Source organism: Lycium barbarum, chromosome 9, assembly GCF_019175385.1.
Source record: "Lycium barbarum isolate Lr01 chromosome 9, ASM1917538v2, whole genome shotgun sequence".
In the NCBI taxonomy this organism is placed as follows: Eukaryota; Viridiplantae; Streptophyta; class Magnoliopsida; order Solanales; family Solanaceae; genus Lycium; species Lycium barbarum.
In genome coordinates this window covers 117139649-117155861 of record NC_083345.1, presented here as the reverse complement: position 1 = coordinate 117155861, position 16213 = coordinate 117139649, and the positions used below count along the sequence as shown (strand labels likewise).

Genomic DNA, 16213 nt, shown 5'->3' with positions numbered 1-16213 from the left:
TACTTTTCCCATCGTCTATAGCAATTCCCAATGTTCACCACAACATCCACAATATTACAACCAACAACCATCATTTATATCTATTCACCATATTTCACCATTTCCCTCCAATTTTCCCGCATTTATCCGTATAGCTCATTATTGTGTTCTCGCACCTTTAATACTTGTTTCATGATATAAACATCATTAATATCGTATTCGTAATCCTAACACTTCAACATTCACGATTCAATCCCACTATCATCCAATGATGACACTATTCATCCATTCAAGACCCATTTTCCATGTCTTTCTACCATTCAAGCTTCCTAGCCTCCTAATACCTTAAATAACATGATAAAGTCATGAAACATACCTTAGATAATAGTTGAACCAGTCTTGAGTTGGAATGCTTCACTTTGGCCAAGCCCTAGTTCCACCTTCTATGGAATTTCTTGCCTTAAATGATCCTTTTGATGTGTTCTTACACTAGGTTTTTGTGGATTGATGATATTGATCCTAGATTTCTACTTGAAGTCTTGTTTTGGAAGAGTATGGCATGTTATAGAGAGAGAGAGGGTCGTGGAGTGAGAAGAGGAAATGAGAAAATGAAACTTGGATCATATTTTTATAAAATGCAAATCAGTCCCGATGCCATTTTACGGTCCATTATACGGTCCGTATAATTGACCGTAAAACTGATCCAGTGGCCACTCTTCTCTGTCTCAACTTGACAGTTCATTTTACGGACCGTCAAACCATTATACGATCCGTATAACCTACCGTAAAACTCACCCTTCAGCAGTCTCTTCTGTGACACTTCTACGGTTCATTATACGGCCATAAAACCCTTTTACGGTCCATATAGTTGACCGTATAACCCACCAGTTCACTGAATCTCATTTTCTCCACTTCGTTTCATTTCCGATCCTTATGGAACCTTCTTAACAATTGTTCAACACTTCGATACCAATCTACAGGACGTTATCACTCGTCTCCAAAACACCGCATACGCTATGTCCTTTGCTAGCCTACTCACTGTACACTAACGGAAAAATTTCCGAGGTGTAACAGAAAGCATGCTAGGCCTTCGGGTATTGAGTTGGGATGGAATTCTATTAGGTTGGTTGTTGCTAATTGTGGCTTGTTGCCCTGTTATTGTGATTAGGCTTGTTGCCTTAATTGTTGTGTTGTGATACGTGTGGCACTCATTTCTCTCTTGTTGGGTCATTTATCATCGGAGAAAGGAAGGATAATGAGATTAGGCCTGAATCGTATTGTATAATTATGATAAATACACGGTTGAAATCTTGATTATGATTTACTGTTGATGATGATATCATGCATGGCATACATTCTCATTTCATATGTATATTGATAGCAAATTATGACTTGGTGCTGCTGATGATAAATGAGAAAATGGAGCACCTTGATGACACAAGACTTAGTTATGAGGTGTACTTGCTATATTTGGAAGTAAAGAAAGTCATAGGTTCTCTATGCTAACTGAACTAGTTCGTTGATTTATTCCATGGTTGAGTATTGTGCATTCATTCTCATTCCTGATGCTTACATTTGTGTTTATGTTCCAAATTGGGATTTCTATACTTGAACCATATTTTGAATACTCAACTTATACACACACACACAGATACAAGGCACATCCGATAGGGGATGAGGATGTAACCTATCTGGTAATATGTATAAGGCACATTTGACAGGGGGTGAGGATGTGGCCTATTTGTGAACTCGTGATCCAAGGTCTGTTCCGGAGCGAGTGGACTCATGATCCGAGGTCTGTTCAGGAGCGAGTAGTACATGGACAGCATGGGTCCCCTATGGGTCATGACTATCGTGCAAACAAGGCCTTTAGTATGTGTGTACAAGTTTGAGATATTTGGCCAGTGCATTGCATTGTATCGCATTGCACATCATTACATTTCATCCTGCATCATTATATGACTCTTTATTTTTTATTTGGTATGGGTTGTTTGTGTTACGCCCTATTTTGAACGAATCCAAGATAGTTTGCAACTTCCCGATTCTTCTATCTGGTTTTAAAGGGTTAGAGTCGCCACCTAATTTTTAAGGAAAATAGGAAACCTATATGTATTTGTGTGTCTACTCCATTTTTAGTCCACAAAACCTATGAGATTCTAGATAAGGATTTTATTTACCCCGAGGGAAAGATATTAGGCATCCCTCAGAGCCTGTCCGAAGATAGTCCTTAAACTTAGTTTAACTGAACACTAGAGGTGGATTATCTATCTGTTTATCATTATTATTACTTGTTTTCAAAATGTTATGATTTCATTAAAAGCTACATTTGGTGATTATATGCTAAGTATATACAGTGTATAAAAATATATTTATACCAAGTATCAAGTATTTATAAAGAATGTATATTTAAAAATAATATATAAAAGAATATAAAGAGAATGTACCTTGTAAGTATACAAGTGTACCTGTTGGTATAAAGAGTGTATATCCGTTAGTCTAAAGAATGTATACAACTATCTAAAGAATGTATAAAAAATGTAAGAGTATGTAAAATAAATATATCAAGTATATAAAGAATGTGTGTCCATGTGTACAAAAGAATATCTATATATTAGATATATAAAGAATGAATTTCAAGTATAAAAGAGTGTATATCAAACATAAAAATGTATAAAGAATTGTATAAATATTTATATTAGTGCATAGAGAATGTAAAAAGAATTTAAGAATATTCATCAGTGTAAATCATTTATATAACGAAAGAATTCAAAAAAAAAAGTGAAGTCAATTTGACTTGTGTCTCTACCGTTTCGTAAAAGAGTGTCTGTTTAATGAATATCCTATCAAAAGAACAAGGAACAAAAGAATTGTAAAAGTGTTGGTAAAAAATAAGTATAATGAATTATGTATAAAAATTGAGTGAAAAGATATAATGCCTTTTGAAGAATAAAAGATTTGTAAATGGAAGGCCTAATATTTACCTAGCGTCAAAAATGTGGATTTAACTTAACTAAAATGTGTATTAGTGTATACAAAAAAAATATAAAATGCGTGTTGTGTTAAAAGTGTATAAATAATATAAAATAAAGGATGAACTAGTATTTTTGCCTAAACGCCAAAAGTGTGAATTTAATTAATAAAGTGTTTATACCAAGTCAATTTAATCTATTTATGACAGTATTGACGGCCTAAGTCTTGCCTAAAGCGAATGACAAATTTTAAGTTAAACAGACGAGGCGACAAGTAAATAAATATATCGGCCAGTCATTCCAAAAATAAAGTTTCCACTGTATTATGAGTTTATGTTTTGTACAGTTATAAAGAACGCGAAAAGTAAATACAAACAGTGATTCGGGTTCCTTCTGAGAGTCGTCTTCGAGATGTATCTCCCGGTACCTATATAAACACTTCATAAAAAATGTTAGTAAGAGAATAAATAACTATCGAATGAATTAGAGAAATAATAAATAAACTTAAAATAAAAACCCGTCTATTGTGCAGAAGAGGCCTTGGAAATCAGACGAAAATTTCTTCATCGGCCAAAAGTATAGTATTTGTAATAAATTATAAGATGAAAGAAAAATGTATTGGTTAAAAAAAATTGAAAAGTCAAGAAGTAAGGAATGTGACATAAAGTCTTAAAAATGTGATTTGACATAAAGTCTTTCAAAAGTGATTTGACATAAAGTTTTAAAAAGATGATTTGACATAAAATCTTTAAAAAGGAAATTTGACAAAATTGAGGCTGAAACTTGATTTGACCTTAGAATGTGATGTATGTAATGTAAAAGTGTACATGTAAATGATGTATATAAAAGAAATATATGAATATAAAAATGAAAATTTATATAAATGTAAATATGATGTAGAGAAAATGTAAAGAGCAAAATGTGTAGAGAAAAAATAAAATAGGCATGTAGTGTGATGGTACAAAAACTGTAAAAGAAAAGGATTGAAAATGTATACATGTATAGAAATAAATAAAATTGTAGAGACAATATAACAAAAATATAAAGATAATGTAGAGACAAAAATGTGCATTCTTTTAATGAAAAATTTCTCCCTTTACTTTTTGGTCAACAAAGTGCACCCTCTTTTTATGAAAATTTTATTCCTTCTTCACTTAGTGGTTAGGTAAAGTAAGTATGTACCTGCATATGTGTATAATGTATGGTATAAAAATATATAAAAGAATATAGAGATGTAAAATTATGTAAAGGAAAAAGTGTGGGTTAAAGTGGAAAAAATATGTATGAAAAATGTAGAGAAAATATATGAAGAAAATGCAGAGACAATGTATGAATAAATATAAACAAAATGCATGAATAAATGTAAAGACAATACATGAATAAGTGTAGAGACAAATGCATGACAAAATATAAAGATAAATACATGAGTAAATGTAAGACAATGCAAGAATAGATGTAAAGATAAATGTATGAATAAATGTAAAGACAAATGCATGAATAAATGTAAACACAAATGCATGAATAAATATAAAGTCAATGTATGTTATGTATATAAAAAAAATATAAAGACAATGCATATAACAAATTTGAAGACAATCTATAAAAATATAAAGACAATGTATGAAAAAAGAAGAGAGAAAAAAAAAATATAGAGAGGAGAAAGATGCTAGCCTTGCTAGTCTTCCTATGAAGAGAAAATATGAAGAGTGTAGAGAGAAGAAAAAATATATGTGAGATGAGATGAAGTGGTGAAAAAATATGAAGACCCATCTCCTCTATTTATAGTACAAAATGATCCTTTGTTTTGTCCAAAAAATAAAGGACTACACCACATTGTCCCTTTAATGCCACATTTGGTCTTTAGGTTATTGTCCAATAGGGATTTCACCCTTTGAACCAGTGTATAAAAGTATATTAACCAATGGATGAAGAACTCAATTTATCACTTCAAATGTCACCTTTTTAAAAAAGTGATAAAACCTTGACTTGATTGAATTCTTGCTCAGCTTTTAAGAATTATTTGCTCCGATCTTCTCTACACTGACGGACTGTACTAAAATATAGTTAAATAATACATGTATAAATAATAGTTTAAGTATAAAATATAAATATTAATGTATAAGATACAAAAATGTACTGCTATAAAATAAAGAAATAATTATTAATTGCACAAAATGGTAGCATTACGTTGTACATGTGCAAAAATAATGATTCTTAAAAATGACAATAAATTGATAAAATTCTTAAAATAAGGATAATTATCGATAAATTGTCAAAAAATGCAAAAATGTGTAAAAATGCTATTCCGTGCTTTTTAACGAATCAGGGCCCCCGAAACGTTAATTTTAAGCACAGCGAGGCAAAATTAAGTGTCAACGATTTGTGCCATTGTTGTGGCATGGATCTGACTATGGACTGGATTAGATTGCAGATTGGTGACTTTGCCTAGGTTCAGAATTTGGATTCGTGATTATCGAATTGAGATTATTGGGACTTGACAAACTTGTGGTTTAGAAGCTTCACTAGGCTTATGATTTGGAAAGTGAGTTTCTGGATGACGTATGTGTGGGTGGAAGTCCTAAATTATTATGATAATGTGATTTGCCAGTATGCTTGATTGCTTAACTGCCTACTTGTCGATTTCTTTCTTCGTATATGTGAACTAATTGTTGTCGCCCTATGATACCTACCAGTACTTGCTATTTGTACTGATGCTACTCTTGTTGTACTCTTCCTTTGAGTGCAGAGTTTGTTACTAGTTCCAGTTCTCGTCCTCGAGAGTGATCTGAGTCTACTTCACAGAGATTCCAGGGTAAGCTTTTGGGCTAGATCAGCAACTCGGTGACTCTTCTTTGTATTTAACTATCTACTTTGTATTCCTAAGACGGTATTGATATTTGAGATTTGTACTTTCTATTAGACTTGTATATATGTAATAGTGACTCCTGTACTAGTCTAGACTAGATTTTGGGGTTATTATTACTTCTACACTTATCATTTATATAATTTGAATCTATTAGCTAAATCATTATTTATTTTCGCATAATTCTTATAAATGACTAAAATAATTTGAGAATGGTTCGCCTACCTGGGGGGACTGTGCAGATGCCATCACGATTCACGAATTGGGTCATGACAATTTTATCACTTGAAAATTCACAATAAAATAGGGGAATCACACCCCTTTCACATTAAAAAATAAGGGAATCGCACCCTTGCAAATTCATAATAAAAGAGATGATTCACACCCCTTCGCATTCAAAAATTGGGAAATTGCATTTTCATAGTAAAATACATGAATCACACCCCTTTCAAATTCAAAACTATAGAGAAATGTTCATTACCGAGCTCGAAATAAGTGCAAATAAGATCCCAGAGGTCCAAAACTTCACGGCCACAGTGCAAATGATATTTCCTCTTCGAAACAAAATTATGACTCCAACCTGTTAATGAAAATTTCCTCAAATTCCTTAAAACTCATAAACCCCAAAATTCAAGAAACTCAAAATAACCAAGAAATTACCAAAACTCAAAAGAACCAAGAAATTCTCAAAACCCATAAACCTCATAATTCAAAAACTCAAAAGAACTAACAATTCCGAAAACCCAAATTTAAATCCAATAAAAAGACCAAAATGGTGTTCGAAATTTGAATTCAAGACTTACCGGGCACCAGCAGCGACGAATTCAAGCTATTACCTATGGGAACAACCGAACAAGAGTTTTTGATTAATTGTTTATAATTAAAAAAAAAAAAAAAAAAAGGAGAAGAATAAATTTTGGTTGATGTTCCAGTTCTGCGAATTCGGTCATTTCACACTTTGCGCTTCTACGTATTTGCTTTTGGGTAATGTAAGTCAAGTTCGATCCCGATACCTTAAGGAGGTAACCCACAGTGCTTAACTAGTGCTCTACTCAGTCTCTTTTGACCATGAGTTCTTTCATATAGTAATACATATAATTTAAAAATTACACACATAATATATCGAGTTTAATTGGGTGATCATGAGTTCACGTGACCCATTTTTATGCATAAATTCACCCTTGGCGTATCTAGAATTTTAAGAGGATGGGTGCACTTTACTATCGTTTGGTTTGATTCCATAAAAGTGTGCCATGATAACAAGTTGATGAGATTATTATGCATCACAAGAAAATGTCGTTCAATTTACAGCTATTCTTAACGAATTTACATATTTTAAAAGCGATCAATAATTATTATCCAAAAATATTTACTTCACAAATTAAAAAGAAAAATATGGAAGGAAAACAAGAAGAAATGATAAGAAACTAGGAAAAAGGTGACCACTATTCGTAAAAGTGTTGTTGAAGACACATGAAGAAAGAGAGGTCCGGAGGAAATAGAATTTTTTTATTTTTTATAGACTTAAAAAATGCGAAGAATGAAGCAAAAATGAAAATAAAGAAAGGATAAAAAAAGAAAGAAAGAAATGGAAAAAAGAAACAGAAAAATCAAAGAATCAGGAACCAAAAAAGAAAAGAAGAAAATAGAAATTTGAAGAATTGGAAATGAACCAAAAGAGCAAAAAAAGCAATGACAAAAAAGAGAAAAGAAAAAAAGAGAAACATAAAAGAAATTTAATAGAAAAAAACCAAAAGAGCTAAGGAACCACAAAAGAAAAAAAGAGAGAGACAAACAGAAATATCTGACCCAAAAAAGGTATGATCAGAGGGGATTCAATCCCAAAACCTGGTACACAATGGTGCACGTTACCAAGGACCATTCAAGGTGCACTCTCATGCATGGTACCCACATATATACATATTTAAGTAGTTTAGCAGCCAAAAAAAAAAAAAAACTATACCAATTACCAACACAAGGAAGGACCCATGCACCCTTCACGTCGTCAAAGGGCTAAATTAAAATGTGAATAATGTTCAAAAGTGAGAAATGGTGAGACGGTCATATTACAAAAAATGTGTGTATTAATTTATAAGGTCATAAATGATGTGAGTGATTTGCTTGAATTTAGACAATTTGGAACAAGAAAGTTTTAAGATTGAGGTATTAAATTTAATTAAGCAACTGATTGACTTGTGTTTCGACTCAGTTTGCGCTTATTATTGAAAATTTGTCACTATGTTTAATTTCGCCGGAGTCTTAATATTTTTTATTTTTAGAATTAAGTTGAATATCAATGGAATTTGGTGTAATAAGATGTTTTAATGTTGTCTAGTTGATTTTATTTGTCTTGATTTTTTATTTTTTTTTATCATTGGTGTGAAAACATATATAAAAGATATGTCTGTTTTATATACAAAACAAACCAATTGTAAAAAGACATAACATATTTTTTTTTAAAATTATTTATAATGAATAGTTAATTAAGCAATTAATGTGTAGAAAGTAGTCAATGAACTGTATTATGCACCTTCTTAAGGAAATATGGAAGAGACAAGAAGTAAATGACACGAATCTAATATTTATAGAGTATATAATAGTAGTCATAGACTATGAATAATATCTATTATTGAAACAACTTCCCAAGATGTTTCATTTCATTATTCATTTTATAATATCTATGAATAATATCTTCTATGCATTTGATATGTTTAACATGAACTCATCTTCTCCACTGTTCCATCACACTCGCATATATATTCCATTTACTAAGGTCCCATATATAGTTTTCACACTCTTTTACCAATAAAATGGGTACTAAAAAGAGGATCCTCTTCATCATTTCTCATCATTCTCTATGGGGATTAATACTAAAGCTTTCACTCTTATCAATACATTTGTCTTTTTAGCTTTCTTTCATCTTTCTTTGGTGTCTTGTCAAAAAATAACAACCAATCGTCGCGGAAATGATTTCACTCTTGATCTTATCCACCGCGATTCTCCTCTTTCACCTTGTTATAACCCATCCAACTCTCCGTTTGAACGCCTTCAAAATGCCTTCCGCCGGTCATTCTCTCGGGCTTCCTTCTTTAAAAAAAAGTTGGATGCACTCCAATCGACAATTGCTCCAATGCGAGGTGAATACTTCACGAAAATATCTATTGGAACTCCGCCAATAGATATGCTTGCCATAGTTGACACTGGCAGTGACTTAACATGGACTCAATGTGAGCCTTGTGTTACTTGCTTCAGACAATTGGTACCTATTTTCTATCCCTATAATAGTTCTACTTACAGAACTGTTGGTTGCAACGACAAAGCTTGTCAAGAAATTAGGCCTTCTACGACTACATGTAAGAGTAACATTTGTAATTATGAACAGACTTATGAAGACCAAACCTATAGTATAGGTGATCTTTCTATTGAAACTTTCACATTTACTTCTACTTCTGGTGAGAATATCTATGTTCCTAACATTGTTTTTGGATGTGGACATGTCAACAACGAAACGTCGTTCAATAACTATACCTCCGGAATGATGGGCTTAGGTGGTGGCAGAGTCTCAATTGTCAACCAGATGAATCAAGAAATCAAAGGGAAATTTTCTTACTGTTTGATCCCATTATTAGATTCATCACCAACTAATTCCAATGCAACTAGTCACATCTACTTTGGTGACAGTGCTGATGTGTATGGTCTTGACGTCGTTTCAACTCCCTTGATACAAAAGCAACAAAACTCATTCTACTATTTAAACTTGGAAGGTATCAGCGTTAGGAATAAAACTTTGGAATTCAAGTCTTCTATAGTCAATGCCTGTGATGAAGGGAATATTATAATCGATTCTGGTACGATGTTGACATATCTTCCTAATGATTTTTACTCGGTTTTGGAAAAAACATTGGTGGTTTCGATAAATGCTACTAGGAAGGACGATCCGTTTGGTATTTTTAATGTATGTTACCAGTCTGAGAATGGCACAATTGATGCTCCCAAAATTGCTGTTCATTTTACTAACGCAGATGTAGAGTTATCGGCTATGAACACATTTATAGAAGTGGAGGAAGGTCTTATTTGTTTTACTATGGTGCCAGATGAGGAAACTGCTATTTTAGGGAATTTGGCACAGATGAATTTTGTAATTGGATATGATCTTGTGGCAAGTAAAGTTCATTTCTTGCCTACAGATTGTACTAAGTACTAATGAATATATGAAATATGCTTTGGCAAGCTAGTGCTTTTTTATTTCCTTTTTTATTTCCCCTTTAATTTGTTTGTTGGTCTTTTAATCTTATTAGCAATACTTCAAATGATTCTATTGATGGAGACTTAGATTTATTTCTTCCGATGCTTAGAAATGGAGATCTAATATATTTAATGACTGTTATTTGTTATTGAATTTTTAGGGATTTAGATGTGCATAAAGACCATACAAAGAGTTTCGTTATATGATTATCTTATATACGTTTTATTTAATTGAATGAACGTTTTGAGTAAGCACAAATATTTAGTCCATTTTTCAATTTCTCAAAATACTTCAATTAGTAAATGCAAGAAAAGAGCAAATTTTTTGATGAATTTCTTCTGGAGTCAAATTCTTATTAGTATCAGACAATGGGAATGTTAAATAATTATTCTAACTGAAATGTTTTCTACTAAAATACTAATACTAGGGGTCATATTAACAAAAAAACTGAAGCAATATGAGTTTTTAACTTTTCTAATGAAATTAGGAAAAATGAAAATATTAGACTGGAATTTTTAGTGCTACATTGGAGCAGCAGGCGTGACTAGATCAGACCTGGAAACTATGGGAGCATTCTCAGTGAAAAAGATGCACTTGAAGTTACTAGGAGAACATCCCAAACTATCATGAAGGAGGTTAACTTGCAGTAATCCAGGATCATCTAAATGGATATTCTTGGTGACACTAGTTGCACATGGATGATTGTACACTAGGGACAGAGTGGCAAAGTGGGGACTGATTGATGACAAAAAATGTCCAATGTGTCAGCATGCTAATGAAACCATTGAACATTTCTTTTTTGCTTGTCCTTGTACTACTCAGATTTGGGAACCAATATTGGCCTGGCAAGTAATAAAATGACAAGCTGGAAGTTGGACTAAGGAGATATTTTGGATGGAGAATAGATATAGAAGCAACAATGCTATGGCCATAATTTATAGAATGGCTCTAGCTGCAGCAGCATACTTTGTCTGGCAAGAGAGGAATCGTATAGTGTTCCAGAAGATTAGGAGGCAACCGGGAGTAATAGTCAGATTGACAATTCAGGAAATTTTTGTAAGAGGTAGTATGATACAGAGACTAGCTAGAAGACTGCAAGATCTGAACTTTTATCCTTGGATGGATAGTAGTGTAATTGCTATGTCTCACTGAGTCTGGGCCCGTCCAGTCTAGTGATGACCTACTTTGGTAATAAAATGTCAGTTAATTACTAAAAAAAAGACTGGAATTTTTAGTTCTTGAATTGGTCAATTTTTTTTCAAGACTATGTTAAAAGATTCATCAACACATATTACATTTAAAGTTTGATCCCAAAAAGAAAATGCATAAACCTAGAGCATAGTTTCACGTAGCTCCTTGAAATACGTAACTGAACTTGAAATGAGGGGGAAAAAATATTAAGTTAAGTGACAGCTCTGAAGTTTGGCCGTGCAAATTTTTGACATCTTTGTCAGAAGTTTGGCTTCCGACAATCGTGCTAGAAGTTTGGTTTGCTAAGGTGAAATATTAAAAAATTCAAATATATATATATATATATATATATATATATATATATATATATATTCGAAATTGAGAGTAGCTTTTATTTTTTAAGTTTTGAACTACCAATCACTCCATGTCAATGTTTTCAAGCTTTTTCAATAAGATTCAATTAATTTAATCTCAATTTTCATAGTTGAAGTTGTGATTGCACTTCTTTAAGCTTAATACTGAAAACCTTTAGCTACTATTCATACAAAGTTGTTAAAAAGGTGACTGCGCCTTAAATGGTGTTGTGAAAATAGGCTGCTTGTGCATGTTTTTCGTGCTATGCTCCTCAACAGTGAGTTTTGAAGATTTCTTCAGTCTTCACAATCCTATATGACTAGAACCGTCAGTATGGGCTTGGTCTGCTGTGTTGGTCCAGTTTAACCCATGATTTCATAGGATTAGCCCTACTTTTTGCGCAGATTGTCTTTCATATGGACTGGTCTTTAATTTTTGTCCCTCGAATTATAAATATACAAATTGTAAATTTAGAACGCAGTAACTTTAAAGGACTAGAACCTCGAACCCATAAACTTCCAATGGCTCTACCTCTGCACATAATCACTGTGTGTATACAGTGTCTTTGCTTTCACTTCCTCATCCAATCCCAATGCCCCATAGCTCTACACACCATTATAGCACTCTTCGTCTTATCATCACCAAAATTCTAGAACTTTTCCACTTCCACAAAAACCTTAGACTCTCCATCAGAGCCTCCGCAGTTCCCAGTCACCGGAGCTTGGTGAATTTTTCGGCGTTCGGCGAAGTTCTCCAAGCTATAGTTTAGGGGTTTAGCACCTGAAATCTATAGTTCAAGGAGCTAAAGTAAATTAGGTATAGTTTAAGTATGAAACTAATAAAAAACATGATCGTTTATGAGGGTTTTGATATATTATCTCGAAGGACCATGAGAGTACAACTGAAGGTGCGCGATACTGTCACGAATGAACCTACACCCCACCCCCACCTTTACTCCCTTTTTTTTCTTTTTTGTTTAATATTCTACATCATATTTATTTATTGTGACTCTGTTTGATATATATATATATATATATATATATATATATATATATATATATATATATATATATATATATAAGTGACAAAGGAAAGGAAAGATTTTGTCGTCCTGAGTCTGTCACGCCCCGAACCATGGCCTGGGCATAACAAGGCACTCGGTGCTAGGGCGTAACACGACACTCGGTGCCTGACTGCATATGACCGAGCTAACCAACTGGCTGGCTGGATCAACATGTGGTGTAATTGTAAGCTGAATATAAACACACAATATGCTGATCTATTAAAGAGTCTGACTTAAATACCATAAGTGTGAAAAGTACTGAAAAGTCTGCAAGTATAAACGAGTAGCCGACAAGGCTAACACATAAAAGCCTGCTAACATATGACTGACTGGACTATAGTCTACGAAGCCTCTAAAGAATACTGAAATGCTAATTGTTTACCGGGACAAGGCCCCCGACATACCTTACTAACTGAAATACTATAAAGATTGAAAAAAAGGGATAATGCCCTGAAAGACTGAGGCTCACAAATAGCTGATACGAGATGTCTTAGCAAGCAGAATCGTCAACCTGTAAATCGTTACCTATATCGTGAGATGCAGGCCCCGGCAAAAAGGGATGTCGGTACATTTTAATTGCTTAGGTATGTAAAACTAACTGAGAGAAATTGTAACTGAACATAAGTACTCCCTGTTCTGAATGAGAAACCACCTGTTTATCTGAGTAAATAAGCTGCGGCCTCAGGTCCAATATATATGTGCACAAGCTGTGGCCTCGGGCCTAAGTATACGTATGCATAACTGCAGCCTCAGGCTCAAAGATGCATAAAGCGTAAACTACGGCCTCAGGCCCAGATACAAGTGTTCAACGTTTAGGGATTTAAAATAAAGAACTGAGAATCATACTGCAATACATGATGCTGAGCATACTGAGTTACATGATACTGGAACGCTGAATAGAACTAGACGGAGACATGTATTCATAATAAAGTGATTTGTCATAACTGAGGCTCATCGGATATTAAACGAATTATGAAACTATGTCATCTAGAAAATAGAAGTTCTACAACTATTCATGGAACTGAGGCATAATTACTTTCTGAGTCAATTCGTAATAGTCATAAAGAATGAGACGTAGGGAGAATCATAAACATTCCCAAACGTAAAGAGTTAGCCTCGCATACCTTGACTCTAGCCTTTTAAGCGTATCATAATGTTCGTCACCTCTTTCAATGATAATCTATGGCAATATATATCAACATGAACCAATATTAACACTATTGCTCATGATTTAGTCACTTAGACATTTTATCAAACACCTTACGAGCGTAAAGCTTCATAGCCCTTATTAATGATGTTTTCTTCACCCAATTTTCATTCTACTACTTCTAGGTGATTCTACAATCCCAAATAGATATAACTAACACCATTTTTCATCACCCAAATGATTACAACAATCTTAAGTCAACAACCCAAAAACCTAGCATAGTTCATATGATTCTCTTTATCAAACCTATTTACTATTTTCCCAATAACTCATCAATTCACAACTATAAATGATTAGGGACTAGAAGCATTACCTTTTTGAAGTTCAATCCTCTTGAATTCGAGTTATAGGGTTTCTTCGCTCAATAATGATGTTCCAATCACAACTCTATCGATTAGAAGGGTTTACTCAAATTAAAAAAGGGTTAGAGACTTGAAATCAACCTAGAATCATCATAGAACTTACCTTGGAGGGTTCTCGAGGCTTGGGGCTTGTTCTTTTTTGCCTTAGGATGGTTTTTCATGAATAGGGGTGTTAGGGAATGAACCTCAAGCTTAAATATAAGTTAAAGCGCGAAATTATGAGGTTTTGACCCAAAAAATCCCAACCAATCCGCATTGGGCCCGCTCTGCTAATATTTTAACTAAAACTATTTTTATATTGGACCCAGGCTAAGCACAGGCTTCACGAGACTAGTATTAATACTATATATAAGGGAAAACCAAGGACTTTTGTAGTCCTCACAAAAGTTTCCAATAAAATATCAAACTCTTCAACTAATTACTTCTAGGTCCTGAACTTATTTTTAAAGTCAAATTTACTTTTTGTTCTTAAGGTTTACTTTTCAAAAGCTGTCAAACTTCCTATTTTATTTTTCCTGTTTTTTTAGTTTCCTATCTAGTGTTCGGTACCCGTATTAGAGCCCGACTAATCTAAAATCGCGTTGCGTATGGCCCATTCGGGGGAAGCGTTCCCTATCAAGAATTTTTTCATACCTAGTCTCGAACCCCAGACCCTTGTTTAAGGGAGGAGCAACTTCATCCGCTACACTTTATTTTTCCTGTTACTTTCTTCTATTGATCTTATCTATTAACCTAAAAAATAGTCATTCATTCGCTAGATATTCTTGCTTCTTGTTGCTCTCTCGTTTTCTCCCTTTTCATTTGTTGCTTATTATAGATTTTTACATGTAACTTCTTTTACTTTATATTTGTATTATGAAATTTGGGAATTTCTGAAAATTCTTTTACTTACATGTGAGCATTTTTTTTTACTTGACATTTATGCATTAATAAACTCATATGTGTCTAAAAAGATTTGTACTAAAATGATATTCATATAGTTTAAAAAATTATTGAATGATGTCAATAGTGTTGAAAATGAAGACAATGTTATGAGTAAAGATTGAGTTTTCTTTAAAATTTCTTGTTAAGTTAACTAAAATTAATCTTTTAAACACAAAATGAATTTGAAGTAGGGCAGAGTTAGAGTGTTAGCTATGAATTTGGTCGGATTTGGTAGCACTTTGTTTCAAATTCTATATTTGTCTTACAAGTTCATAAAATATGTATACACCATTAATTTAGAACTAAATAACTTTGAAAATTAGGATTCATAACTCATAAACCAAATTCTGACAATGCATCTGATTTAAAGTAAATAATTTCATCAAAATAAAAGTTACGATATTAAAGGAGCAAAATGAAAGTTTTGCTTTTAAATATTGATAATATACTTCTTCAAAATTTAAATATTACTAACACAAATTATATTCCTTTAACTAAAATATCTACTTTTATATATTAAGTAAACCCGGACCTCTATAAAACTACTACTATATATAAGGGACAACCAAAGGGTATTTGCAGTCCTCACAAAAGTTTCCAATAAAATGTCAAACTTTCCAATTAATTTATCTTTAGGTCCTACATTATTTTTTAAAGTTAAATTTACTTTTTGGTCTTATGGTCTACTTTTCAAAAGTTATCGAACCTGCTACCTTATTTATCTTTTTATTTTTATTTTCTATTCAGTGTCCAGTACCCGCATTGCAGCTCGACCAATCCAAATTGACATCGCCTCGGGCCCAATCGAGAAAGTGCTCCCTACCAAAAAAAAATTTCATACCCATGCTCGAAGTCGAGACCCCTATTTAAGGGAGGAACAGCCCATCCGCTACATTTTATTTTTCTTATTGCTTTGTTCTGTTGATCTTATCAATTAACTTAAAAAATAAGCATTTCTTCGCTAGATCAATTTGCTTCTTGTTGTTATCTCATTTTCTCCTCCTTCATTTGTTGCTTATTATACATTTTTACATGTAAGCATTTCTTTTACTTTA

At 32.9% G+C, this 16213-nt stretch overlaps 1 protein-coding gene across 2 annotated transcripts; it reads left to right on the top strand.

Moving 5' to 3' along the window:
* Positions 1 to 8552: 8552 nt before the first annotated feature.
* On the top strand, positions 8553 to 10054 carry LOC132612261 (aspartic proteinase CDR1-like). 2 transcript variants are annotated; one of them, XM_060326564.1, is made up of 2 exons: positions 8555 to 9221; positions 9360 to 10054. In XM_060326564.1, exons 1-2 carry the CDS (start codon positions 8669 to 8671, stop codon positions 10013 to 10015), a joined length of 1209 nt encoding a protein of 402 aa, XP_060182547.1. In that variant the 5' UTR covers positions 8555 to 8668; the 3' UTR covers positions 10016 to 10054. The 2 variants fall into 2 exon arrangements, with proteins under 2 accessions (XP_060182546.1, XP_060182547.1); XM_060326563.1 differs by having other exon boundaries at positions 8553 to 10054.
* Positions 10055 to 16213: the final 6159 nt, after the last annotated feature.